Source organism: Chroicocephalus ridibundus, chromosome 17 (genome assembly GCF_963924245.1).
Source record: "Chroicocephalus ridibundus chromosome 17, bChrRid1.1, whole genome shotgun sequence".
Taxonomy (NCBI): Eukaryota; Metazoa; Chordata; class Aves; order Charadriiformes; family Laridae; genus Chroicocephalus; species Chroicocephalus ridibundus.
Window position 1 is genome coordinate 4,264,945 of NC_086300.1, and position 25,954 is coordinate 4,290,898.

Genomic DNA, 25,954 nt, shown 5'->3' on the forward strand with positions numbered 1-25,954 from the left:
AAAGCTCTGGCTCCCTCACCCTGTTCCTCCGGGCCCGCCCCGCGCCCGGCCCCGCTCCCTTCCGCCGCCGGGGCCGCCCCCGGTTCCGCTCGGCCGCGGGCGCCGGGTAAGCGGGGCTGGGGAAGGGGGTCCCGGGGAAGGGCGGCGGGGCTGGTCCCGGAGCAGCGCGGCGGGGTCGAGCCGGGGCCGCCCCCGGCCCCTGCGGCGCTTCCCGGTCGTGGCGGGCGCCTTCCCCCGGGGCTGCCTGGGCCGAGGCCGCCGCGTTCCGCTTCCCCTCGCCGAGCGGGGCCTCCCGGCGGGGCGTCGGGGTCGTGGCCACCCTGAGGGACCGCCGAAGGGCAGCGCATGGAGGGGTCGGACTTCGCCACACGCTGCGCCTCTCGCCGGGGCTCTCTGATGCCCCCTCGCCGCTCTGAGGGCTTTCCGGGGGGTTTGTGGCTGCTCTGTGGAAAGGCCGCGGCTCCTCCTCGCCGCTCGTTCCTGAAAAGCTAGAAAACATCAACTGAGGGCGTAGCTGAAGCTGCAGCCCCGCTGCCTGCGGCCCTCAAGAGACTGCGGGGATGGGGACGTGTGGCACGACGTTAGAAAAGCCCAGATCCTTCAGGGCTTTGTTCTTCCCTGCCCCTCTGCGCGCTGCAGGAGCATGGGGGGCTCTGGAACCCCCTGGGCCCCCGGGCAGCGTCTTGGGGAGTTTCACGGTCCGGGGCCAAATCGGCTGTGCTATGGCCGCGGCCGCCTCCGCCGGTCAAATCAGATCCTCTGTCCTGGCTTGAGCGACACGGGGCTAATTTCTCATCTAGTGCTTGGGAAAACTGTGCTTTTAGAAGACTCAAGTGTCTGAATTTGTGAAAATACTTACTTTATAGCCAGCTATGGTGTGTGGGTTCAAAGGGCTCAGTGTTTTTGAGTTACCCAGGTACAGGGATGAGGAGGAACAAGATCTGGGCACTTGACCGGAGCTGCCAACAGGATTATGTCATACCATGAATGGCACGCTCAATATAAGTTAGAAAGTCTGCTGTAAAGTGCGCTCTCTTCCTTGATGGCTGCGATTCTGAGAACTCCTTGCCCTGGTGCCGGAGCCCTCAGCCCTTCCCTTCCTCCTGAAACTGCAGCGCTCGCAGGGTCCCACATTTGCTGTCCCTGCGGGGAGTGCACGGCTTCCTGATGTAGAATGGACTGAGTATAATCCTTGTATATTTTATATCGGTATCAGGATCAATGTTGGTTCTTTAGTGTTAATGTTAAACAAGTCTAATAGAATGAGACGAGATAGTTATATTTCAGCCCTCGGGTTTCCTTGGGTTTTTTCCCCCGATTCCCCTTCCCGGGTGGGGAGGTGTCATCGAGTGATGGAGTAATTGTCTAAACGACAATAAATTGCTGTGGATTTCTCCCGCTGCCAGGCAGGGACTTCCATCCCCAGCGTGTTTTATAATAGAGCCCTGAGGGATTCTTCACGCAAAGCCTCTGGATCATCTGGGCAACTGTAGAAGCTGCATGTGTATATTGAGTGGCTGAAACAAGACTGCCTAGAGGAGAGACTGGCGCAGGTAGGAAACTGCATTCAACTGATGTCTTTGATGAAAATACAGTTGCTTTTACTCAGTTTGGTATTGTTAATGTTTTTGGGAGGATTACTGGGAGCTGACGTAAGAGATTTTGACTTTGAAAAGCCTGGGAAAATAAGTTCAACTCTATTTTTAACTTTTAAAAATAGACTATCTTTAGGTTCTGTTTATTTTGTCTGGTTTTAGCTTCTGTTAGCACACTATTTGATTTCAGTCAGGCTGCTGTTAACTGTCAGTCATACTGTGCTTGATTGGCAATGCCAAGGCCTCGATGTTCAGGTGAGTTCCCTGTTGGATGCTAGAAGATGGAATGTTTAAAAGAGGGAGTTACTTGCAGTAACTCAGCTTTTAAAGCAACTTCAGGGCTGTCCTTTAAGAAACTTCCTAAAGCTTAGGATACTTGTGATCTACTGTAACTACTAATGGTGCTGCTCCTGGAGGTCGATTCACAGAAACAATTTTATTAATGCATTTTTGTGTTGGATGCCTAGTGAGAATTCTTCCTTCAACCATGGGTGGAGAACTTTCACGGTTGTGGAAAACACCTGACCAAAAGGAGAGTGAAGACAAACAGATCTTGCCCAGGCAACTGGATGCTGGAGATGAAATCGCCAATTATGCCAGTATCAATGACTCTGCTACGTCCTGTGTGGGCATCGCACGTCAAAGCTGTGTCAACTGTCCAACGTGTCGGGGAACGGGAAGGATCCCCGGGGGTAGGCGATACTTGTGTGTGCTGCGTGAGTGCATGTTGAGCCTTCTGAGGTTGGTACGCGTCTCTTTGCCTAAAGGCCTTGGTTGAACCGGTTGGTCTTTATTTTATTCAGTCTAGGAATGTCCTGCCTTGGTACCTCCAGCTCACTTGTGACTTCCATGGGCTGTCTCTATTGGAGGAGGATGGGGTGGGAAGGCGGGTAGTGCTGTTTCTAGGTAATTGCTCAAAGCCCACCCTGGAGCCCCTGGGGAGTCGTCGTTTCTGCCCAGCGATGGGAATGCTTTCAGTTGCATCACACCTGCCTTCTAATTGGACATTTGCACTACCCGTGAAGTGAGGGCAGATGGACACTAGGCTGCTGTGCGATGTCTGTGAAGCAATTTGCTTTATTTACTTGTGTGTTTAGTGTGGTCTCTGATCTGCCGCCACCTCTTTCAGAGCAAGAGAAGGAGCTGGTGGCTCTCATTCCATATGGTGACCAGAGGCTGAAGCCTAGACGAACGTAAGTCCTGTTAAATTTTGCCCTTTTCTCAGCTTTTGAATGCTCTGCGTATGAAGGAAAGCCTCAGTCCTTTGGGTGTTTTGCTCTTGGTGCTCTGTCTTGCAGTGAGTTTGGTGTTTACTGTGTCTTTTCAGCAATAGCAGATGTTGGAGAGTCTTCTGGGAGCAGTTGTTGGGGATCTCCAGCAATTTGTACTGTAATGCACCGTGTCAGTGTGTGGGACTCTGCCCTGCTTCTGCTGGGATTTGGTAGCTGGCAGATAATTCTGCACGAACCCATCCCAGTTTTCTGGCACTCAAGTTTTTATTGTCTCCCAGCGTTTGAGCTGGAGCAGAACTCCAGGTGCTTGCAGCTGACAAACCAAGAGAATGATTGTGGCCCTGGTGCTGTTTTGCAGGAAACTCTATGTGTGTCTTGCTGTGACAATCTGCCTGCTGACAACATCCCTCAGTATTTTCTTCCTGTTTCCTCGCTCCATTGCTGTGCTGCCTGCAGGGCTGACTGGCTCCTCCATTGGCTTTGATGCCAACACCACCAGTATGTACCTCAACATGACGGTAAGTGCTCGGTTCACTGTCAAAGGGTGGATCTGAAGCGCTCCCTGATTATCTCCTGTGCCACTCCATGTGTAGACTAACTAACCGATCACAGTCTGAAGTTAGTCTTACCATCCCCAGAGACAGGACAAGGGGCAACGGGCACAAACTTGCCCCTGGGAAGTTCCATCTCAACAGGAGGAGGAACTTCTTTGCTGTGAGGGTGGCAGAGCCCTGGCACAGGCTGCCCAGAGAGGTGGGGGAGTCTCCGTCTCTGGAGACATCCCAACCCCGCCTGGCCGCGTTCCTGTGCCACCTGCTCTGGGTGACCCTGCTCTGGCCGGGGGCTGGAGGGGATGATCTCCAGAGGGCCCTTCCAACCCCTACCATTCTGTGATTCCCACTGTCTCAGACCACTCTCTGGCTGCTTGGAATCAATGTTCAGAGTGTGTTACGGCATCAGAGATGTGGCTGCCCTGACTGCGAGCGAGCAAGCCGTGCAGTGTCTAAAGAGGCTGTGTAGAAGCAGCACTGTAATTAATTCTGGGAATCCTTTTTCTTTTGCATCCTTGAGGTGCTTGGTTGTCCCCTTTTGACCGTCATGGGACGCTGCAGCGTACATGCCTTTGTGGCCAGGCTGGATGTACGTCTGAGGATTTGAAGGGGACGATGTGGTGTAGTGTTGCTGTTAAGGTCATAGCAGGAGGATGCTTAAAGTAGCTTTGCAACAGTAACATATGGCCACGCTGCAAGGCGATACGTACTTGGGGGTTGTTTTCTTTCTGTTTCTCTCCCTAGAACGTGCTGAATGTAACTAATAACAACTTCTACGTGGTCACTGTAGTGCAGCTGGACATGGAGGTTTTGCACCAGTCGCTGGTAGTAGGGAAGACCACCGTGAAAACCCTGCTGAATATGAACCCTTTGCAGAGTGGCCAGGTGAGCTCTGCTCTTTCTTGCACTTTCTCCTAAACAAATCTGGGTGTCCTGGACAGGGAGGTGCTTATCTTATACTTGATCTGCTCCTTTGTTACTTGCCAAATACTCAAAGCTCTTCCATGTGCAGCTTCCCACATCCCGCGGCAGGAAGGGGTGTCGTAAGGCTTTATGTGTTGCTGAGTTTGAAGCTCTTCCAACAGTGGGCTGGATTGTGTGCTTGCCTTAAAATGATGGCAAGCTTAAAAACAGGTTAAACAAAACCCTGGTGGGAACCGTTTGAGCACAGCTGATCCATTACTGGTGTGAAGGTCAGGTGTGTGGCCTAGGTGACCTTTTTAAGGCCTTCTTAGATCTAATTTCTGATTCTATTTTCTTACCTTCTGTTAAAAACAATTGTTAGGCTAGACCTGGAAATTCAGGTTCAGACACTTAATGAGAGTCCAGTTCTCCCCACTTCAGAGCTCTGAATCTTTTACAAACGTAACTGCGGTTCTTGTATGCTTCCTGCTTTCTCTTCTGTTCACATTTGCAGATCCATTATATGGTGGCCAGTACGATATCAGACGACAACACCTAGTGAGTAATTCTTGAAGATTTCTTCCCTGGGTTAGTAAGCAGCACTAATGCTTATAGGCTGCTCGTGACGAGATTTCTTGTGCTGGTCCTGACCGTAGAGCAAAGCCGAGCAATTGTGTCATTTTCAGTTTAATGTGTGGAGCTGATCCGGATACAAGTCTGGCACAGCCATTTTAAACTCATTTCCCATTTATTGGTATTCTTTGCATGGAGTTGGCTCAACAACGTTGTTTTCCGTACGTTCTGGTGAGTAAGTGATGATATCAGTTTGATGTCTAGGACGTCAGCTTTAAATGCTCCATTTGCAAGCAGCTAAAGGTACCTTGTACAAACTGCATTTCTCTGCAGCTGACCAGCAAACTGTGTGAAGTTCAGAGCACCCAAGGCTGCTGTTCACACAGGGTGGTGCATTGCACATCTACGAGGCCCGTGATTACTAGATCCACAGTTAGAGTTACACCAGCAAAAACATGTTGTACTGATGTCGATAATGCTGTGCTTGAAGAGCTTTGCCTGCAGAGCTGTTGTCAGAATATTGCAAAGACAGACCTTTTTGGAGAAGCAATGGAGTAATTGAGGACAGGAGACGCACGGTGCAGGCAGCTCCTGTGAAATTAACTCTCTCTTTTCTCTTGCAGTAACATTTGCACCTGGACAAAAATCAACGTTCACAATATTCTGCTGCATATACAGTAAGTGATGCCTGGTTCAGAGCTATGACTAACATCCACGTCACCTACGTTGTTTCTCAGCTCCCTTCAAGGAGATCTGCAGTCACTGTTCTTCGAGGCCAGTGCGGGGTGAATGTGCTGTTACCCAGATAGGTGTGCTGGGGTGTGAGGAGGAGATAATTCTTCTCCAAAGCCATCGCTGTCCTGAGAAGTCCCCTGGATTCAGGCTTACTGACAGCTCACGCTGTCATTGTTACTTGGGGCAAGCTGAATACAGCTCCTGCTGGGGCAGGTTGCTACTGTTCTGGTCTGAGTTAGAGCTAAAACCGGTGCATGAGACAGGGAAGCTCTTACGAGATATAGCAGTGCTAAATACCTCCATGCAGCCATGAAAGAAGAGTGGTCTTTATTAGCTGAGTTTAAGCCAATTTGGAAAACTGCAGCAGAAATTGTCTCCTTGTGTAGCCTGTGCCCACTAGAGGGATCTCCCTGCATGTCTGAGGTGACAGACTCCTGGTTGAGAGCCCATTTTGGAAGACGGACCTCTAGGTTCACTTGCTGCGGACTGTTGTCACTGAGTCCATGATTCCTTCAGGAAGGAGAAACTGCTTTTGCATCGTTGTCTCTTGTGCAAATCTAAAGCCAGGGCTTCACCTGCTGCATCTGGAAATGGCCTGTGAATATTAGGAAAAGCGTTTGATGGGAGAAAGTATGTGAATCTCTTGGAGGCACGCCAGGCTGGAATTCTCTCAAGTCATTAAAGAAACGTCACTGGTGATCTCCTGAAACACAGGTGTTTAAATCTTGGTCTTCTGTTGCAATTTGAAGGGCCGTGTTGTCAAGTTTTTTGTTTTATGGGTCTTAATGCAGGTTTTAACCATAATCAACGCTGAGTGATGTGAAGTTTCAACAGGTAAAGTATGCAGAGAAGCCCCACGCTACTCAAAGCATGGTAAAAATGGTGTGTTTTGGACAGCATGGAGGATGGCTCTGGCTGTTAAGGCAACTTAGTCCTCCTTAGCTGATGCTACGGGCTGACGGGGCCTTTGCACTCTCTACCTGCAAGCTGTCTATTAGCCAGAAGCTGAAGAAGATTCCAGGTATCTCTGCGTTTTTCTGCACCACATCTCCTGCCAGCATCACCCACTGATGGATTGCATAGCGTTAGGAGAAACTACTTGATGCAAACAGCTCTCGAGGTGGCACAGAAAGATAGCGACAGAAAGATAAATGCTTTCGTCTAGCCAACTCCATAAACAGCCACCCACTGTGACTTGCACTAGCACTTTGGAAACGAGTGAATGGTGAAATGGTACAGGAGTGTTGTGCTGGGGTAGGAAGTCTTAACAGGCTTCTGGAATGGCCAAAACATCTGTTGTGGTGGTAGTGATTTTGTAAAGGCTTTCTTTAATGTGGTCGGAAAGATGCTTTCCCTCTCCAACGTGTGACATTGGGCTGAGGGTATCTTGGCTGTGTTGTGTTCTGGGGCTGTGTAACAGGGACAAAACAGGATGGCAGTGGGAGCTTTACACTTTGTGAAGTCTCAGCCGGGACAATCACAAGGTCGGTTCTGGTCTGCTTTTGCCTTCCAGGGGTACCCTGACCTGCACATACCTGTGCCATTCAGAGCAGCTGGCCTTTGAGGACTACCAGTACGTGGACTGCCGGGGGAATGCTACGCCACCTCACCCACTGTACCACCGCCTGCCGTGACAGGGCCGGGCTGGCCGAGCTTTTGGGTGCAGCATATTCCACCACAAAGGCAAGTCACAGGGAGACAAACCTATGGGGCGGCTTCTCAATCTATGCCTTAGACAGGAGGCTCGGTGTTTCCTGGATAAGAATTCCATCGCTCATGCAAAGATGGCAACATCCTTGGCCTTATGAATGTGGTCTCCACTGCCCTCGGATTGCAGCTTTCTTTTTTCAGTGCCTTATCGTGGCTGACGCTTCAGCAGTGACCAGGGGTGTCTCTGCCTGGCTGATCGGAGCAGGATGCACTGTTCCAGTGCTGCTTTGGAGGCAGCGCCTGATTAGTTGGACTAACTCTTGTTGTTTCCTCCTTGCATAATTTTGCACTTCTGTCCTAAATTTAAGTATTTCATAACTTGAAAAAGAAGGATTGTGCTGAGACTTTTTGGCTGGATCGCATCTACATCACCAGAACCTACTGACACTTGCACAACCTGCACAACAGGAGCAAGAATCAGGACCAATGTCTCAGTCTCTCTGAGTCTTAAGAAAAACCACATGTCATGCCAAAACACCCCGTGAGCAGGACGCTTGGGTGACTGCTGTGTTAAGCTGTCCACTATAGCGGGTGAGAATATGCATTTTTGTATACGGGTATTTTTAAAACAAGCTCATCCGCTAGCTGTTCCTTTCAGGCGTCCATTTCAGTGAGAAGAAAATGCATTCTGTATTGCGGACCAAGAAGATTGCTGCTTTCCAGCCAGTGGTGTTTGGTGGACAGCACGTGCCGTTTGTGATATTGTTCTCTTGTGTACTTTGGCATTTAATGCTTTCAACTTGAACAAGCATGAGAGAGTTCATCGCTGACTGGAAAAGCTTAGTCTGCACAAATATCAGGAAACAGCTTTGGGATGTGGTGGTTTAGGTTCTCTTTTTTTTTTTTTTTTCTCACTTTTTTTTCCTAAAGCTTCAGAACTGCCCAACAGACTTTACCAAAGGAGCAGCCCTGGCAGCCTTCTCTTCTCCCAGGGCTGGCAGCTGTACCCCCCAAACGATGGAGGGGTTAAACATTATTCCTTAGGTTCTAGCTTAGATGCTGCCTGATGCATTTTTAGACGGTAAAATAGGAGCCTGGGAGCTGCTGGATTAAAATTTTTACTCAGCAGTTTAGCGTTTTCCTGTATCGGTCCCACTGAAGGGTAGAACCAAAGCATCAGAATAGTTGAAGACTATTGAAGAAAGTCTCTGATCCTGTCCTCAAAACACGCTTCCTATACCAGCACCTCTGGCAGAGCCGCGGCAGAGCGGTGCTCCTCATCCCACCGCCATCCCACCACCATGGGATCTGGGCAGCGTCGTCCCTGAGGGGGGGATGAAGCAGCTCCACGTTCCCCGTCACTTCTCCCCAGTGCCGCATTGCTGGCTCCCGGCTGCGCTTCTGTTACCTGAAATAAAAGCTCTTGAAACCAAAAGTAGTTTAGCGAGGAGATACTGCTTTATTCGACGTCAGGTGTTAGGGAGAAAACCCACAAATCTAGCACACCGCCCCGGGCATCTTCACTTATTATTTATAGACAGAAAGATTCTCATAATTCTGCCTACCTAATATATAACTCCACCTAGACTCACACATTCATGAGGATGACCAAATAGCCTTTTTGCACATGCGTATTAAGTGTTGCTGTGTCGGCAAAACACTTCTGCGCAAGCGTTGGGTGTCTCGGTGGTGGTTTAGGTAAGGAGACCCTTCCTCACGTTATCCTTTGGAGTCATCTCAGGACAGTAAAAGTTTACTGTACGTTTGCCAACTTCTTGAGGATGATAAGGATGTTCCTTGAAGTAGCCACAGCTCTGTCCTCATTGGTACAGGAGCACACACTTGACGTAATAGAACCTTGAAGTGATTAACTACTCGTTATCCCATCCTTGGTGACGAGCTACTTCTGGCTGTCTCCTCATCACTACCTGTAACAGCAGCTCCGTGACTAACGATTTTCTCACACAGTAAGAAGGTCAGTAATTAGCTATTTTCTCACACAGTAAGAAGGTTAGTAGGAAACAAACAACGCTTTAGTTAGCATATGGTTATAAACAGAGGAGTTTCTCCTTGGTAACGCTTCTGGCCCCCGTTTGTTCCGGTTCCATCACAACAAAGGCCCCTGTGCAGCCCGAGGGGTGACCGCTCCCTGCGGCGGCCCGTCCCGGGCAGGGACCCGCGCTCCCGGGGCGGCAGCAGCTCACTCCGCGTTCGAGCGAGGAGCGCTCCGCGGCTGCAGCCCGCCGCCGGCCGCCATGGCGCTGGGCCCCGGGCCGGCATCGCCGCCCCGCTTCCTCCTCCGCCGCGAACCACAGAGCCCGCGTCATAGACCGTCCGCGGGCGCGAGCCGCTCTAGTCCCTCTCCGCCTTCTCTATGGTCGCCGGCCCGCCGCCGTCGCTCGCCACTTCCGCCGCGCCCCGGATGCGGAAGTGCCGGGTGCGCGCGGTGGAGTCATGGCGGACCTGGCGACCCTGGAGGAGCTCGCCAAGCTCGAGTACTTGTCGCTGGTCTCCAAGGTGTGCACCGAGCTCGATAACCACCTGGGCATCAACGACAAGGACCTCGGTGAGTGCGGCGGGCCCGGCCTGCGGCTGGGAGTCGCCGTGGCCAGCACGGGCCGGGCGCTCCCGGACCGGCCCGAGGGCTGTTGTTGCCGTTTCTGTCGGACAGAAGGCGTTTTGCCAAGGGGCTTTTCGAATTCAAGAAACACGACAACGGGATTTTCCTTCGAAAAACAAAATGCTCCGTTGTGGGCTCCCGGGGAGGGAGGTGGGAAGGAGCCGCTGCCTCGGCGGGTGGCGACGCAGCTTTTCCGTGGGGAGATGGACCCAGCTGGTCTCGGCCTCGCCGGGAGAACAGCCTTTGTCCAAACGTGAAGTGTTTGTGCTCCCTTTTGATTATTTGTTCTAATTAACTTTCTGCTTTTTCTTCGCAGCCGAGTTTGTGATAAGTCTTGCTGAGAAAAATACCACATTTGATACGTTTAAAGCAGTTCTTCTAAAGAATGGTGCCGAGTTCACTGTAAGTGGACGTTATTTACGTGGTTTTCTTGTCTTGGTGTATTTTATAGAGCTGCTTATTTTAAAGAGAGAGAGGTGTGAGGAGTAATTATTGGTTTTCTTCAATTCTAAAACTGCACTAATTAGCTTTTGAGTATTTCTGTCTCATCAAGCCATGCCTCCCTCCCTCTTTTTTTTCCTTTTTTTTTAATTTTTGTAGTTTTTGTGAGGCATTCTTCTGAGGATCTGAACTGCTTGTTGTCTCATTGAGCATATAAAATACAGAAGAAACAACTTTTCACAAAAGCAAATGTTGTCATAAGTCCTTTTACGATCCTTTGATGCTGGATTCATGAGTTTCTCAGAAATAACTGTAGTTGAATTAAATAGGTGGTTGAAAATAACAGTAGAAAAGTCACTTAAATGGAATCATCGTAATAATTTTCAGATTCAACTTGTATATTTTTAGGATGTAGTGATGCTTTCTTAACCTGCATCTTCAGAATTGGGTGGGTTTTTGATCCTGCTAATAAACCCTCACTTTTTTGTCTTCTAATAAAGTATTTTATTAAATTTTTTAGGATTCCCTTATTAGTAATTTGCTACGTCTCATACAGACGATGCGGCCTCCACCAAAACCATCTACGAGCAAAGGTACGCGTAATCTTGTTCCTCTTATCAGTTCAGTGTAAAAAGAAAAACAAAACTCTTAGTCTTTTGTAGGTTTTGGCCACGTTTGGTGAGATTGATGTAGTTATTGTTCTAGTGTTTTAAGGCAAGACTTTGTATCTTACTGTTGCAGTAGGAGTCTCTCTGTTGTTACTGGGAGATTAGCGAAGCTGTTTAAGCACTAAAAACATACTGAGTACCCTGTATTAAGTAGTTATGTATTTCAAAGATTTATTAATAATCAGAATATTTATAGGAAAGTAACATTGTAATCTTTGAATTGAATCTCTGTAACATCTATATCAACCTTTGCATTCAGATGAAAGTTAAACTTCAATTACAGAAAAAACAAGAGTGAATCGTTCTAAGTTTGGGTGGTTTTGTTTGTTTTTTTGTTTTAAATCTTAAAATCAGAGACAGTTGTCAAACCCAAATCGGAGAAGGAAAAGTTGAAGGAATTGTTTCCAGCCCTTTGCAGGCCAGACAATCCCAACATCAGGGTAAGGACATAATTTCATGTTTCTCTTGTGAGTACGTGAAAACATAATATTTTTAAATCTCTTTTTTTTTTTCTGTTTTCCTTAGTTTCAAGTTTTTTTTTCACGTTAACGTGAGTGTCTCCTACTAGTACGTGGATAAAAGTGGACTATGAGAAATCAATGCAAAAGAGGCAGAAGGCTGGTATTATTGCATGTCGTTATCAGGAGCAGCTGTTACAGCAATTGCCACGTTGATACTCTTTTGCAGAATATCTGGAAAATGAGGCTTTTGTGACATGAAATTTGTCACCTGGCCTTTCTTACATAATGTTTCCAGTAACGATGGATTACAAACTAGATAAAAATCTTGGATGTTCACGTGCTATGAGGGACTTGCATTTTATGTTTCTGTAATAATTTGAGGTGTTGAGATTAAGCTGTCTTTTGTATAAAAGCAGAATTGTCTCAGTATTGTAGCAAAATACAGTGGTAGCTTTATTTTTTTTTTCCTCATATCACATATTCTGTCTGATCTTTTTTTATCTTACGTTCTTTCTAAATAGATATGTATGTGCTTGTCCTTTCTGTAGATTAATTCTCTGTGACAGACTTTTTATCAGCCTTCTTACGGAATGGTTCTCTGTTCTTGCAGAATATGTTGGATGAAGATGATGTGAAAGTGGCAGCTGATGCACTTAAAGAACTTGAAGCTCTAATGCCTAGTGCAGACCGGCACAGCAAGCAAAGGAACAGCGACCACCGGTAGGTTTCCAATATGCCTTTGAGGGATGGGTATTGGCAGTTGGTATCGCCTGCTCACTCTGGTCTTATGTGGAATTTCACTGCAAATGTGTACTCTTTGTTTGGCAGGGCAAAGAAAAAGAGGAGGAGCCGAAGTCGTAGCAGGGACGGGAGACGAAGGCACAGATCTCGCTCTAGGTCTCGTTCTAGGACTCGGGATAGGAACAGGGGAAAATCCAGATACCGGTCAAGGAGCAGAAGTCGGAGTCCCAGTAGGGACCGTAGGGATCGAGAGAAGTACGTGGAGAAGAGCAACGAGAGGTGGAGAGACAAACACGTAGACCGTCCACCCCCTGAGGAGCCTTCCATCGGAGACATTTACAATGGCAAAGTCACGAGTATAATGCAATTTGGATGCTTTGTGCAGCTGGAAGGACTAAGGTACCTTCTGATGTTCACAATCAATCTGGTACTATTCTGTCTGAGTTTTCTTGTCTGCTAGTATCTTAAAGAGGCGGTAAGGCTACAATAAGGTATGCGGGGTTTTGATGCCAAAATGAAGATGTGTTTCAGAAAAAGGAATTCGACAGCAGAGAACGTTCTCCTTATAAAAACCAGTTTATGAATGTACACAAATGATCAGTTGACAACAAAATATTTTAATCTAGACTCTGAATGATCTGAAGCACTGTCAGAGTAATAAAGCGCGGCATCTCATGCCCTTCTGTTCGTTTCGCCTGCAGGAAGCGTTGGGAGGGCTTGGTCCACATCTCAGAGCTTCGAAGAGAAGGACGGGTTGCCAATGTTGCCGATGTCGTGAGCAAAGGACAAAGAGTAAAAGTCAAAGTGTTATCCTTTACTGGATCCAAAACCAGCCTGAGCATGAAGGTATGGAAAACATAATGTAGTGCTTCTGATAGCTTGTGGTGCCAAAATTTTTAAAGATTACTTCTCTTGCTGTTTTTTTTTCTCTTTTTGATGAAAATTGATACAGAGCTGTCCAAGTGGGAGTTAAAAAAAATTGAGTTACCGTTCTGTGTTTGTGACCTAATACTTTTTACTCATTTTCTGTAGGTTCTTGTTTTTGATATAATGTTCCTAACAATATTTTGACTTGTGTTAGCGAAGTGACGAGGCAAACCTCAAGCCGTTGGTATGTTTGTCTTCCTTTTTCAGTATGAGCGAAGCATTTCATTTTAAATGAAATCGCTGCCATTGCCAAGGCGGAGTAGAGTGTTCCAGGCCTTGGGGTGTACTTACCTCACAATGCCAGCTGGAAAAAAAAAAAAAAGGCATGCAAAATAGCATTTTCCGTGTATGGGCTGCAGTTGGCAATAGTCTGAGTAATGTATTCTGCGTTTTCCCTCGTGTTAGAGGAAGCACCGGTGTTACTAGATAAGAAGTGCAATACAGTTACAGCTGATTGATTAATCAATCTAATGTAGGACGTTGATCAAAACACTGGGGAAGATTTGAACCCAAACCGGAGGAGAAACCTGATTGGAGAAACTAATGAAGAAACCTCTATGAGAAACCCAGACAGACCCAGTCACCTGTCCCTGGTGAACGCGCCGGAGGTGGAGGATGATAGCCTTGAACGAAAACGCCTTACCCGAATTTCAGACCCAGAAAAATGGGAAATAAAACAGGTGTGTTTTCTATTAGTCAGGGAAATAGGGTGTCAGGCAGTAAAATTGCTAGGGAGTTTCGTGAACTAGAATATAGCTCCTCGATTGCTTGTTTGTTTGTGTAACTTATTTCTCACCTCTAAATTGCTGCCTTCTTGCCATTTGGCACTCCTAGCTTAATTCTAGCTATGAAGTTAGCCCTGCTTTTTGCGGGAGATTGGACCAGGTAACCAGAGATCATTCTGACCTGGGGGATGACGATCTTTATCCAGCGATATTTAGGTGGTATTTGGTTGTCGATGCGGTCCTGCCATGCATCTCACACTGATGGTATTTAGAATAACAAAAGGACTGTTTGCTCAGAGGCTGGATGACTTGGGGAGACACGTGCCAGAATGCAGGACCATTCCTTTGTTCTGAAATCGCAACATTCCTTTTTTCCTGTTTTACAAGTCTGGCAATAGCATTAGAACTGAGACCTCGTAGGCATGAGTTGTGTTGTGTTCGTTAGTGGGCAAAAATTAATGTTGTATTCGTTTTGTTCCCAGATGATTGCAGCTAATGTGCTTTCCAAGGAAGAGTTTCCTGACTTTGATGAGGAGACTGGGATTCTTCCTAAAGTTGATGATGAAGAAGGTAGTATTCCCAAGTAGTCTTATTTTATTGTAAATTCCTTGTGTTTCTGGATGTGTTTTGGTTCAAAAAGGGATGATAAGTGGATGTGAAGGGTCTCACAACTTGCTGTCATCTGAAACATTAGGAACTAGTGTTCCTCTGGCCTTACTGTTAGTGGTATTTGCATGTGCCCTGTCTGCGTATTCATTTTATTTGTGGTGTTTTCACTTTTAAAACTATTGAATTACATTATAATCAAGAATACACAGCAAGCACCATTTGAAGAGGTAATTTGATGTACCTGAACGATGATGTTTAACTGTCCTATAAAAGTTGTCACTTTTGAATTTTAGATGAGGACCTTGAGATTGAGTTAGTTGAAGAAGAGCCACCGTTCCTTCGAGGTCATACTAAACAGAGCATGGATATGAGTCCCATCAAAATAGTAAAGGTAAGAGATTTCCAGGACTAAAACCAATATACTTGATTTAATTAAATAAATATTTGGTAATTTAACAACCAGTTTTCTACCTGGACATTACTAAGAGCCCTGAAAAACGTTACCACTGAACTGAGGATCCTTTCTTTACTTTTAAAGCTGATTTCTTACTTTAATTGGTGACAGTGAAGTGGAATAATAGAACCAAAATGCACATTCAGCAGCAACCGTTTCATACAGGTGTGTTAGAACATGCTTTCTCTTTTCTGCCTTTTCTTAATTTTGAAAGTAGAAGGTGGTAGAGAAATACTTCATTTTCATTGGTTGTACCCATAATCCTACTGACTGGACAGTGTAGGAACACTCCATGTTAGTCATGACTGTGGAAGTTCATGAGTCTGGGCTAATGGAAATATCCTGGAACTCAAAGACTTAAAAAACTAACATCTTTTAAAACATCTTCAGAAGAGGCTTCTGAAGGACAGTGGCGACAAAGAGATAACTGAAGGATTGGGAGTGCTTGAAATCTTAACCTTTTTGTTGCTTTGCAGAATCCGGATGGTTCCTTGTCCCAGGCTGCAATGATGCAGAGTGCTTTAGCTAAAGAAAGACGAGAACTTAAACAAGCCCAGAGAGAAGCAGAGATGGATTCTATCCCCATGGGACTGAACACACACTGGGTAGATCCTCTCCCTGATGGTATGTCTGAACACATCTAAGTCTAAACTGTGCCTTTTTTGTGATAGCTGAGTAAGGCAGGAGAAATGTCTTGATGTTGTGTTTGTCTGCCTCACTTCAAAAGCAAGGCAGAGAAGAAATGCTTTTCCACTGAAGTGGAAATAGGATAGGATAACAGGTATATCCTGCTGTCCTTCAAGGATGCATTACTAAAAGATGCGATAGATGGTGAATCAATTTTTTACATGGAAATTAATGTAATCGTGGGGGTATGCATGTGGGAACTTAAACACACGAGTGTAGAAGACATGGATGATGGAACAGTAGGAGCAGGATCATCGGAGTCTGTGCTGTGTGAACCTGAATATAATGGTGAAATTGTTTCTCTTCTAGTGGATGGAAGACAAATTGCTGCAAACATGCGAGGTATTGGGATGATGCCAAATGATATCCCAGAGTGGAAGAAACATGCATTTGGTGGCAACAAAGCTTCTTATGGTAAGAAGACCCAGCTTTCCATCATTGAGCAGAGAGAGAGTCTCCCTATCTTCAGACTGAAAGAGCAGCTGATACAAGTAAGACTCTTGAAATGGCATTCTCGCTCGAGCAAGTGACAGTTTAAAATCACAGAATGGTTCATGTTGGAAGGGACCGTAAAGGTCATCTAGTTCCAACTCCCCTGCTGTGGGCAGGGACATCTTCCACGAGATCAGGTTGCTTAAAGCCCTGTCCAGCCTGGCCTAGAACACCTCCAGGATGGGGCAGCCACAGCTTTTCTGGGCAGCCTGGGCCAGGGGCTCACCACCCTCGCAGTAAAGAATTTCTTTCTAATATCTAATCTGAATTTCCCCTCTTTCAGTGTAAAATCATTACCTCTCGTTCTATCACTACATTCACTGATCCAGAGTCTCTCCCCAGCTTTCCTGTAGCCCCTTTTTAGGGACTGGAAGGGGCTCTAAGGTCTCCCCGGAGCCTTCTCTTCTCCAGGCTGAACAGCCCCAGACCTCTCAGCCTGTCCCCATAGGAGAGATGCTCCAGCCCTCAGATCATCTTCATTGCCTCCTCTGGACCCACTCCAACACATCCATGTCCTCCTATATTGGGGGTCTCACGAGAGCAGAGTAGAGGGGCAGAATCACCTCCCTCAACCTGCTGGCCACATTTCTTTTGATGCAGCCCAGGATGTGGTTGGCGTTCTGGGCTGTGAGTGCGCATCGCTGGCTCGTATTCAGTTGTTCATCCACTGATATCCCCAAGCCCCTCTCCTCAGGGCTGCTCTCAGCCTGTATTTGTGCTTGGGATTGCCCTGATCCATGTGCAGGACTGTGTACTCGGCCTTGTTAAACTCCATGAGGTTTGCATGGGCCCACCCCTCAAGCCTGTCCAGGTCACTTTGGATGGCATCCCTTCCCTCCAGCCTGTCAGCTGCACCCCACAGCTTGGTGTCATTGCAAACTTGCTGAGGGTGCCCTCAGTCCCACTGTCCATGTCGGCGACAAAGTTGTTAAACAGCACTGGTCCCAGTACCGACCCCTGAGGAACCTCACTTGTCACTAGTTGCCACTTGGACATCAAGCCGTTGTCTGCAGCTCTTTGAGTGCAACCGTCCAGCCAATTCCTTAGCCTTCAAGTGGTCCATCCGTCAAATCTATGTCTCCCCAATTTAGTGACATGTCGTGCGGGACAGTGTCAAATGCTTTGCACAAGTCCAGGTAGAAACCAGGACCGTGTTGGCAAGGGATGAGTCGGGTAAACTGTTAAGCAGTTTGCTGACTTGATCAGTAGGAACACTTGTATGATTTTTGGTCTGGGTCAGCTGGAGCAAGAGCAGTAGATACTCAGTCTAGTCCTAGATGTACTGTGTTGATTCTTTTTTGTTTGTTTGTTTTAAAATTTTGACAAGCGTATCTCTTATGATCTTTTTTAGGCTGTGCATGACAACCAGATTCTGATTGTTATTGGAGAGACGGGATCTGGGAAAACGACACAGATTACCCAATACCTGGCTGAGGCAGGTTATACATCAAGAGGAAAGATTGGATGTACTCAGCCTCGCAGAGTGGCTGCAATGTCGGTTGCGAAGAGGGTGTCAGAGGAATTTGGTTGCTGCTTGGGACAAGAGGTGAATTTCCATGCCAAAGAACATGTCAAAATAAGCATGAGGAAAAGTAGGAAAAATCAGTATTGGAGCTAGTTTGCTTGTGTGTCCGTGTGTCTGTTCCCTTGTGAGCTTGCAGAATAATCAAACTGGGAACTAGTGACGCTAATCACTTAATTCTGCAGCTTCCGTTTCTGTGCAACTCTTTTTTTCTAGGTCGGCTACACCATTCGATTTGAAGATTGCACTAGCCCTGAAACCGTTATCAAATACATGACAGATGGTATGTTATTGAGGGAGTGCTTGATAGATCCGGATCTGACTCAGTATGCCATTATCATGCTGGATGAAGCCCATGAGAGAACCATACATACAGACGTGCTCTTTGGACTACTGAAAAAGGTGATGTAGCATCTGATTATTTTTTTTATTTATTGCTTCAGTGTCCTCTGTATGCTGTGTATGGATAGGAGCGCGCAGGGAAAGGCAAGGTCACACAAGTCAAGTTCATTCATGTGCTCTAAGAGTCTCTCCTGAAACAAAGCAAATGCTCCTAGGGGCTTGTAGTCCAAATTTTCATGAGATGAGCCTCTGTGTGAAGACAAAGCAAGCAAAATTCAGCAGAAACACTGGGAATTGGCAGCCCAGGATGCTCATAACGATGGATGAGACAGAGGAATGTTCTTGGTTTGCTCCTCCTTCTCTGACAAAGGCTTTCTGTGATAGGTGCTGCTGAGAAAAGTTTGAAATGTGACCTTAGCGATCAAGTGTTTGAAATTCTGACTACCGGAATGAGGTGCCCCTCTACTCGGACATTAGAATGCCTGATATTACTGGTCAGATTCCTCTGACTTAAATCAAGTGCCATATGTTAATAGTTCCAAAGGCAATAAATGACTGGAATCTTCTATCCCGCTATAGACGGTGCAGAAGCGGCAGGATATGAAGCTGATAGTGACGTCAGCAACGCTGGATGCTGTGAAATTCTCACAGTATTTCTACGAAGCACCAATCTTCACAATTCCTGGCAGAACATACCCAGTAGAAATCCTGTACACCAAAGAGCCAGAGACAGATTATTTGGATGCCAGTCTGATTACAGTAATGCAGATCCACTTAACAGAGCCACCAGGTGAGTGGGGAATGGTCTAGGCTGGTTGGTGATTCAAGGACTCTTAACACCTATGAACAAGGTCTTTCTGTAAGTCATGGGTCATGTATTAGTAACATGATGAAAATACTCTCAGCACTATCCTCTATTCTTTGCAAATACAGTAAATAATATGCTGAAAAAGTTGGGTGAAAGACTGAAGTATGTTGCTTCTGGCTAGGAGTTGTTGCCCAGGGGCTAGCAAAAGTTGGGGATCCTCTGCTTTAAATGGAGAAAGTGAGGGATGGCAGTGTGGTAATGCAGGAGTTGTACTGAACAGAATTGATTCCGTGGATGTTTTCATTTACTTCCTGTGTAGGTGACATTTTGGTGTTTCTAACTGGTCAGGAAGAGATTGACACAGCCTGTGAAATCCTCTATGAGAGGATGAAATCTCTAGGACCTGATGTTCCAGAGTTAATTATCCTACCGGTGTATTCGGCTTTACCCAGTGAAATGCAAACCAGGATCTTTGACCCAGCCCCCCCAGGAAGCAGAAAGGTAATTTCAGCCAAGTGTGGCTTCATCTTCTGCTGTTACATTTTAATAGTGGGGTGTATTACGCTGCTAATCAGATGTGGGTGGTTTTTTCTTTCTTTTTTAGCACTTCTGATTCTGTTAGTTACAACTTCAGACAAAATGAAGTAGTCTTGGAGAAAAGGTGGCTTATGTAGCTTAGAGCATGTTTTTGGTTGCATACACGCCTATACGTGTTATCTAAGCCTTTGAAAATGTACATAGAAACATCTGGTGTGGCAAACCTCCGTGTGGGATGTTCTTGGGGTGTTTTTTAATGCTGCCTTTAAAGGATATTAACTTTAGTGAAATCTAAATGCAGTTGCCATTGGGTGGATGTAAATTTCCTACCAAACAGCTAATGAACGTCTAGAGATATATTCTGTAGAAGATTGTTCTCTACATATGGATTGTGTTTGGGTGATAGGCAGAAATTCTTCCTGAAGTCAGTGCAGTCTGCTTACAAACTTACAATGATCTTTCACTTGCTTTTAATTACAGATTTTATCATGCTTTTTTCCCATATTGCCCAAATCTAAACCAAATGTAGATACTTAAAATCTATCCGTCTCTGCCTTTCCGTGTTAAATGATAGTAGTTGCACTTATAACAAACTGCTGGTATCACGTAGAATGGGTTGTTTAAGTTGAGCAGCATGGTTGGCTTGGCAACCAGAGACAGACCTGGTACTGAGTCAAACTGTTGTTGGCAGGTTGTCATCGCCACTAACATTGCTGAGACATCTTTGACTATTGATGGAATATATTACGTCGTCGATCCTGGCTTTGTGAAGCAGAAAGTTTATAACTCCAAGACTGGAATTGACCAGCTGGTTGTTACACCAATCTCACAGGTAGGCATTCTGTGTCTCACAACTTTTTTTTTTTTACTTTTTTTTTCCTGCTGGTAATGTGTATCTCGATAATGTGGGTGTCCAAGCATGTGGAAGCAAAGCGAGACAATGATAAAACCTCATTTTTGGTAACTCCCTGAGACTCCTTGAGGCTGTGCCTAAGGAATGTATGCTCTCCTGGGTTGTATTGGAAATATCTTTCTATTAATACAAGTAAAATTGTGGATAATTATTTTATTTTACTTGTTTTCACCTGTGCCTGTTCGCGCCTGTTCATTGAGATGCCTTGTTACCTTTAGGCTCAAGCAAAGCAGCGAGCAGGAAGGGCTGGGAGAACAGGACCAGGAAAATGCTATAGGTTATACACAGAGCGCGCTTATCGAGATGAAATGCTGACCACCAACGTGCCTGAAATCCAGAGAACAAATCTGGCCAGTACTGTACTTTCCCTGAAGGTGGGTATTTCACCGACGTGTAGCAAGTCAACAGGATCGTAAGTGTCTCAATAAATGATTCTCTGCCTTTATGAGCTTCAGGAAGTACTTCTGTAATTTCAGATCCTTCTAGTGCACAGAGGTATTTTGAGAGGGAGGCTGCATCAAATGCAATTCTCAGGCACTGAGCTTTCTCCTGCGTTTTTCTGCTGGGGGTTATAATGTTGAACATCCACCGAAATTACAAGTCTCAGCTGCATAGAACAGTTAGTCGCAGGAGGTTTGAAAAACAGGAATCTTATGGGCAGTACACATTTGCTATGTAAGGTACATTTATATTCTTAACAGATGAGACATACTGGTTTAGGGTGGTTTTTGATCTCCAAACATCTGTGTACCATTCCTCTGGGAGTCTGCAAACTGAATCTAACTCAGTGCGTAGCAGCTGGGGAAGCTGCTGCCTTTCCCCCTTTCTGAGAACAAGGGGAAGGGTGGAGATGTGTTTAGTGTCCATTGGAGCTGTCAAGCCACGCTCTTTGATAAGGCAGGAAGTCCTCAAAACCAGCACATATGTCTCCTTACGGTGAAATCATCTTGCTTGAGGTGGATGGAACAGTACCAAAGGAACAAGACAGGAAAACTGGACAGTGGGTGAAACCCATGGGCCAATGCGGATTATCTCAAGTGTAGAAGTACAGCCATGTATACGTGACTGCGAAGAGCATGAGGCTAGGGTTGGTTATAGTTCTGTAGTGCCTCGTTGTTTGATGGTTATATGTCTCTGGCTGGAGTTTGGTGTCTCCCTTCTCAGTGTTTTCTCCGCTCCCTCTGTTCAGGCTATGGGCATCAACGATTTGCTCTCCTTTGACTTTATGGATGCTCCCCCGATGGAAACTCTCATAACTGCCATGGAGCAGCTCTACACCCTGGGAGCTCTGGATGATGAAGGACTGCTGACTCGACTTGGGCGCAGGGTAGGCAAAATAGAATACTTCTTACTGCTGTCTGGGTTGCAAATATTTAGGGGGTGACATGCGAGTAGTTGTATAAGGACTTGCCTAGCGCTTTTGGTTTCCTTTTCCTATTATTCTCTTGTGTTTTATTGGTTGTTTTTCACTTACTGGTTACGTATCTTCTGCTTTTTAAGGAGCATCTATTTATTTCTCCTTATTCATAAGGTTACTTTTATTCATGTCTAAACATTTCCTGTAAGTATTAGGGTATTCTCCTGATAGTGAATATAGACAAATAATTTATGCCGTGTCCAGTAAAGTTATCCTGGGTAAAACATACTGCTTTGGAAAGGAAGCATGGAAGAGGGGGTGTTGATCTCTTTTGCACTGAGAGCTCAAGATGCTGCAGGGTACCCTGAAACAGGTTTCTTGCAGATGGCAGAATTCCCCTTGGAGCCGATGTTGTGTAAGATGTTGATCATGTCCGTACATCTGGGATGCAGTGAGGAAATGTTGACAATAGTCTCCATGCTGTCTGTGCAGAACGTGTTCTACAGGCCGAAGGTAAGGACTGCAGCCAAGGAGCAGCAGCGTTACGGTTTGGGTGGGTTTTGTGTGCGTGCCTCAGGCGTTAGAGAGTGAGCATACGTGCCAGAGTAAACCTGTGGCTTGGTTAGACTGTGCTCATGTGTTACGTTTGTACGTACCTTTTGGTTAAACACCCCGTAGCTGGGGATGTTGGTAGCGTCTTTGTAGATGGGAAGATGGCAGTTAGAAGTCTCACATTCTCTTTTGTATTTCCCAGTAAACACATACAACCCTGAGCCAAGTCAGTCCCAGCTCTGGAGTTCAGAAGCCATTGTCACTTTCAGATACACAGAATGTATTTGTTCGTGGCAATCCTATCCCGTGCTGATTTCTTCTAAGTCAGCAAGCAGCAGACTATGGCGTGGTGGGATTCCTCAACAGCAGGCTCCTCTTGAATCCGTTATTTCTTCATTATGATGACCTGTTTTGGCTTAATGAGAGCAGTCCCAGTGACCTTTAGTTTCCGATCGCTTGGTCTTTAGTCACTCACAACTCAAAATTTTGTGTTATCTTCTCAGTCTTATGTTTTTTTGGTAGACTTAAAAAGCCATGGTATGACAAGGAGTCCGTGTCCTCCTTCACGTTGCACAAGGATTGTCTCTGTGATGTGGATACCTGATTGATATGTGTTTTGTATGTTAGGATAAACAAGCGCTTGCTGATCAAAAGAAAGCCAAGTTCCATCAGACAGAAGGTGACCACCTCACTCTACTGGCTGTGTACAATTCCTGGAAGAATAATAAGTTTTCAAATCCCTGGTGCTATGAAAATTTTATCCAGGCCCGATCCTTACGCAGGGCACAGGACATCCGCAAGCAGATGTTGGGCATTATGGACAGGTGAGCATGTCAAGGAGGACAAGTAGTGACTTTGTTTTTTTAGTGTTCTTACAGTGTAGTAGCTAAACTAAATTCTTAATCTGATGTTGATAGCTGCATCCAAATCTGGAGAACTCTCTCTTTTTTTTTTTTTCTTTTTTTTCTTCTTCCTAACTCTTCTCTGGCAGGCACAAGCTGGATGTGGTATCCTGTGGGAAGGCAACAGTTCGAGTCCAGAAGGCCATCTGCAGTGGCTTCTTCCGAAATGCAGCAAAGAAGGATCCCCAGGAAGGTTATCGGACACTCATTGATCAACAAGTAGTCTATATCCACCCCTCCAGTGCTCTCTTCAACAGGCAGCCAGAATGGTAAGCAAGGCAATAGTGTGTAATTTTCTTTTTCAGTTTGGATTTCAGAACCGAAAAGGTTGTGGTGTGCACTATTCGTGGGGTACAGACCAAAGTACAGGCTGCTGATTTCCTAGCGATGAGCAGAGTGAGAAAAGATTCAAGTCTGCTTTTGGCTCTTTTCCGCTGCTGAAATTAGCGCCTGTGCAGAGATGAGACTTACTTTCTGAGCCAAGGCCAGGCCGGGAGCCTGCAGTTCTGTCTTTCTGTATTGTGGAAGTGAGTTTAAATCGCTGAGTGTTGAGGGAGAGGGAGGGAGTGGGGAGAGAGAGAATTGTTCTAAATTGAATGAAGTTGTTCTGTGCTGAAGAGTAGTTGTGAAGTAGGAGAGGGGGGGGGGAAAAAAGAAGATAGCTCTTCTGGATGGTTCTTTTGGACCTTGCGGTGGAGCTTATAGGGAGCTTTATCTGAAGGAGGATGAAACAGAGATAAAGGGTCAAGCTCAGATACTCCAGGCCTTGCCTTGTCTCTTCTCATTTGGAAAAACTGATTTCCAGAGTTGCTGTCCCTTTTCACAGGGTGGTGTATCATGAACTGGTGCTGACCACCAAGGAATATATGCGTGAAGTGACAACTATCGATCCTCGCTGGCTGGTGGAATTTGCCCCGGCTTTCTTCAAGGTTTCTGATCCAACCAAGCTGAGCAAACAGAAAAAGCAGCAGCGGCTGGAACCCCTGTACAATCGCTATGAGGAGCCCAATGCTTGGCGGATATCGCGTGCATTCAGACGGCGATGAGCCTAGCTCCCTCGTAGACTCTTACTGGTTTTATATCTGTGGGACTGTGATTTTTTGCACTGTTTCAAGTGCAAACAAAGGTCATTCCGTTGAAGCTTACCTACAAAATGAACAGAAAATAAGTATTATGTGAGCAAAAGCACAAGGGGGCGATGTGTGCTCATGTCAGCTATCCCTGAGATGCCACAGCTGCGTGACAAACGTCCCGAGTCTGCTCAGTGTTTTGTATCACTTCAGAAATGCTTCTTGAAGCACTTCTTGAGTCATTCCCCTTTTAAGAGACAAAACTTAAGACTCGGAAATCTGGGCACTGAGTTGAGCAGCAACAAAAAGATAATGATTCAAAAGTAGTTGTCCACCGGCCTGACTGTTCTGAATGACCAGACAAATAGAGGCTGGAAGTTTGTTTCTTTACCCTGCTAAAAGGGATTTATTTCTGCTTACACTCTTGAACGGTGGCTGCTTTTTGGGAGCTGCTTGTTCTCCATTTTACCTATTTTATGCGTTTTCCTGCTCAGTGTAACTATTTGTCTTTTATGCGAGCCATCTGTGGTGAGATATTTAGTATCTGTGGCGTTGGGGTAAGGCAGGAAGGATCCCTTGAAACCCAGCTAGAATGTCAGTTATACTTGGACAATGGCGCGGGTCAGACTGCAAGGCTTATCCTTCATCACCATCTCCTGTGTGCTGAAGGCTAGTATATCAAACGGTAATTAGCCACATCCACTCTGCAGCACGGCTCCGTCTGTGAACATAAGTGGTTACAGATGTGTGGGCTTTCTATACAATATGTCATGTGTCTTATTTCCCCTTACAGTGTTTGGTGACATCACCACTGTTGGGCTTTTTAATAGAATATGCTTTTACAGCTTAAAATGTCTGTAAAACATTGTGTCACGGTTCCTTGTTAAAAAGGGAATTGACTCTTCAGTGTGTGCTATGTCATGCTGAAGCTATCTCTAAATTATTTTTTTTTTTCTTGCAAATAGATGAAACTTATTTCACTTACAGCTGCAGATGCCCTTTTTTTTTTTTTTCTTCCCGAAAAGCTGGGACATTTGCTAAGATTATTGTTGAAATGAGGAGAGTTAAGTTAGCTGATTGTTTTACACTCAATGAATTTGAAGAATGTTTCGCGCAAAAGTAGCTATATTGGAAATCTGGATGTGTGTACAGAAGTGGGCAGGGGGGGTGTATATACTGTTTTACTCTGTTGTATAAATGCCCTGAGCTTTCCCGTGGTGTTACATCTTCTTAAAGTTAAATAGAATTAAAAAGTTTGTAAGTTTGGAGCCTTTTTTCATTATGGCATTGGGCAGAGAAGGTTGTCCTACTGACCACTCTTCCAGGCATATCCTCCTTCCACCAGCTCTGCAGCTGCCTCCGGTACTGTTTTCCATGAAAATTTGCACTTGACTTTCAAAAGTCAAATGCAAGCTGTAAAAGAGAAAAGGTACAGGGTGGAAGTCCTGGTTGTGCAGCATACTTTGAGGTATTTCTGTTCCAAATTAATTTTGTATTTGCTTCTCCGGTGTAACCTCTTTCTAACTTACGGTAGGGGAAAACATCAACAGCGAGGATTTTCTTTTTTTAAGTGAACAATTGTCATCTGTTCTCTGTGTGTGTGTCTTATTTCTTTCCTTGGTGTATTTTCTTCAGTAATAGCCTTTAATTCATTTACAAACAACTTTTCCTTGTCAACTTCAGCTGCTTGCTTTGGGAATACTCCGTATCCAAAACTAGCCTGTGAAACCAGAATGCTAGCTGACAAACTTGAACCACTTCCACGTTTTTTTTAAAAGCGAGTTTTATCAACCTCTTACCGCTCTGAGGTTTCCGACCGTAACATCCTAAGGTCTTCTACTGTTTATGTGATTCTTAGTTGGTTTATTGTGGATTTAAAAAAAAAAA

At 45.7% G+C, this 25,954-nt stretch overlaps 2 protein-coding genes across 2 annotated transcripts; both read left to right on the forward strand.

The window, feature by feature from the left end:
- The first annotated feature begins 59 nt into the window (after positions 1–59).
- Positions 60–9,627, forward strand: TMEM106A (transmembrane protein 106A). The gene is made up of 9 exons (XM_063354670.1): positions 60–106; positions 1,407–1,553; positions 2,063–2,287; positions 2,725–2,788; positions 3,186–3,345; positions 4,123–4,263; positions 4,796–4,839; positions 5,478–5,531; positions 7,103–9,627. Exons 3-9 carry the CDS (start codon positions 2,083–2,085, stop codon positions 7,221–7,223), a joined length of 789 nt encoding a protein of 262 aa, XP_063210740.1. The 5' UTR covers positions 60–106; positions 1,407–1,553; positions 2,063–2,082; the 3' UTR covers positions 7,224–9,627.
- Positions 9,628–9,668: 41 nt separating this feature from the next.
- Positions 9,669–25,881, forward strand: DHX8 (DEAH-box helicase 8). The gene is made up of 23 exons (XM_063354397.1): positions 9,669–9,805; positions 10,176–10,261; positions 10,821–10,893; positions 11,323–11,408; positions 12,040–12,149; positions 12,258–12,569; positions 12,872–13,016; positions 13,574–13,777; positions 14,305–14,392; positions 14,725–14,822; positions 15,362–15,509; positions 15,882–16,063; positions 17,416–17,610; positions 17,803–17,988; positions 18,508–18,718; positions 19,056–19,237; positions 19,965–20,105; positions 20,405–20,560; positions 21,376–21,513; positions 21,928–22,056; positions 22,723–22,919; positions 23,087–23,266; positions 23,824–25,881. The coding sequence occupies exons 1-23, from the start codon at positions 9,694–9,696 to the stop codon at positions 24,041–24,043; spliced, it is 3,579 nt and encodes a 1,192-aa protein (XP_063210467.1). The 5' UTR covers positions 9,669–9,693; the 3' UTR covers positions 24,044–25,881.
- The last annotated feature ends 73 nt before the right edge of the window (positions 25,882–25,954 follow it).

Excerpts from the sequence above, each read along its gene's own strand:
- TMEM106A (XM_063354670.1), top strand. The coding sequence starts at position 2,083 with ATGGGTGGAGAACTTTCACGGTTGTGGAAAACACCTGACCAAAAGGAG. Across the intron at positions 2,288-2,724 it reads AACGGGAAGGATCCCCGGGG|AGCAAGAGAAGGAGCTGGTG; the intron begins GTAGGCGATACT and ends CACCTCTTTCAG. Across the intron at positions 2,789-3,185 it reads AGGCTGAAGCCTAGACGAAC|GAAACTCTATGTGTGTCTTG; the intron begins GTAAGTCCTGTT and ends GCTGTTTTGCAG.
- DHX8 (XM_063354397.1), top strand. The coding sequence starts at position 9,694 with ATGGCGGACCTGGCGACCCTGGAGGAGCTCGCCAAGCTCGAGTACTTG. Across the intron at positions 14,393-14,724 it reads TAAAGTTGATGATGAAGAAG|ATGAGGACCTTGAGATTGAG; the intron begins GTAGTATTCCCA and ends TTTGAATTTTAG. Across the intron at positions 18,719-19,055 it reads CCACTTAACAGAGCCACCAG|GTGACATTTTGGTGTTTCTA; the intron begins GTGAGTGGGGAA and ends CTTCCTGTGTAG.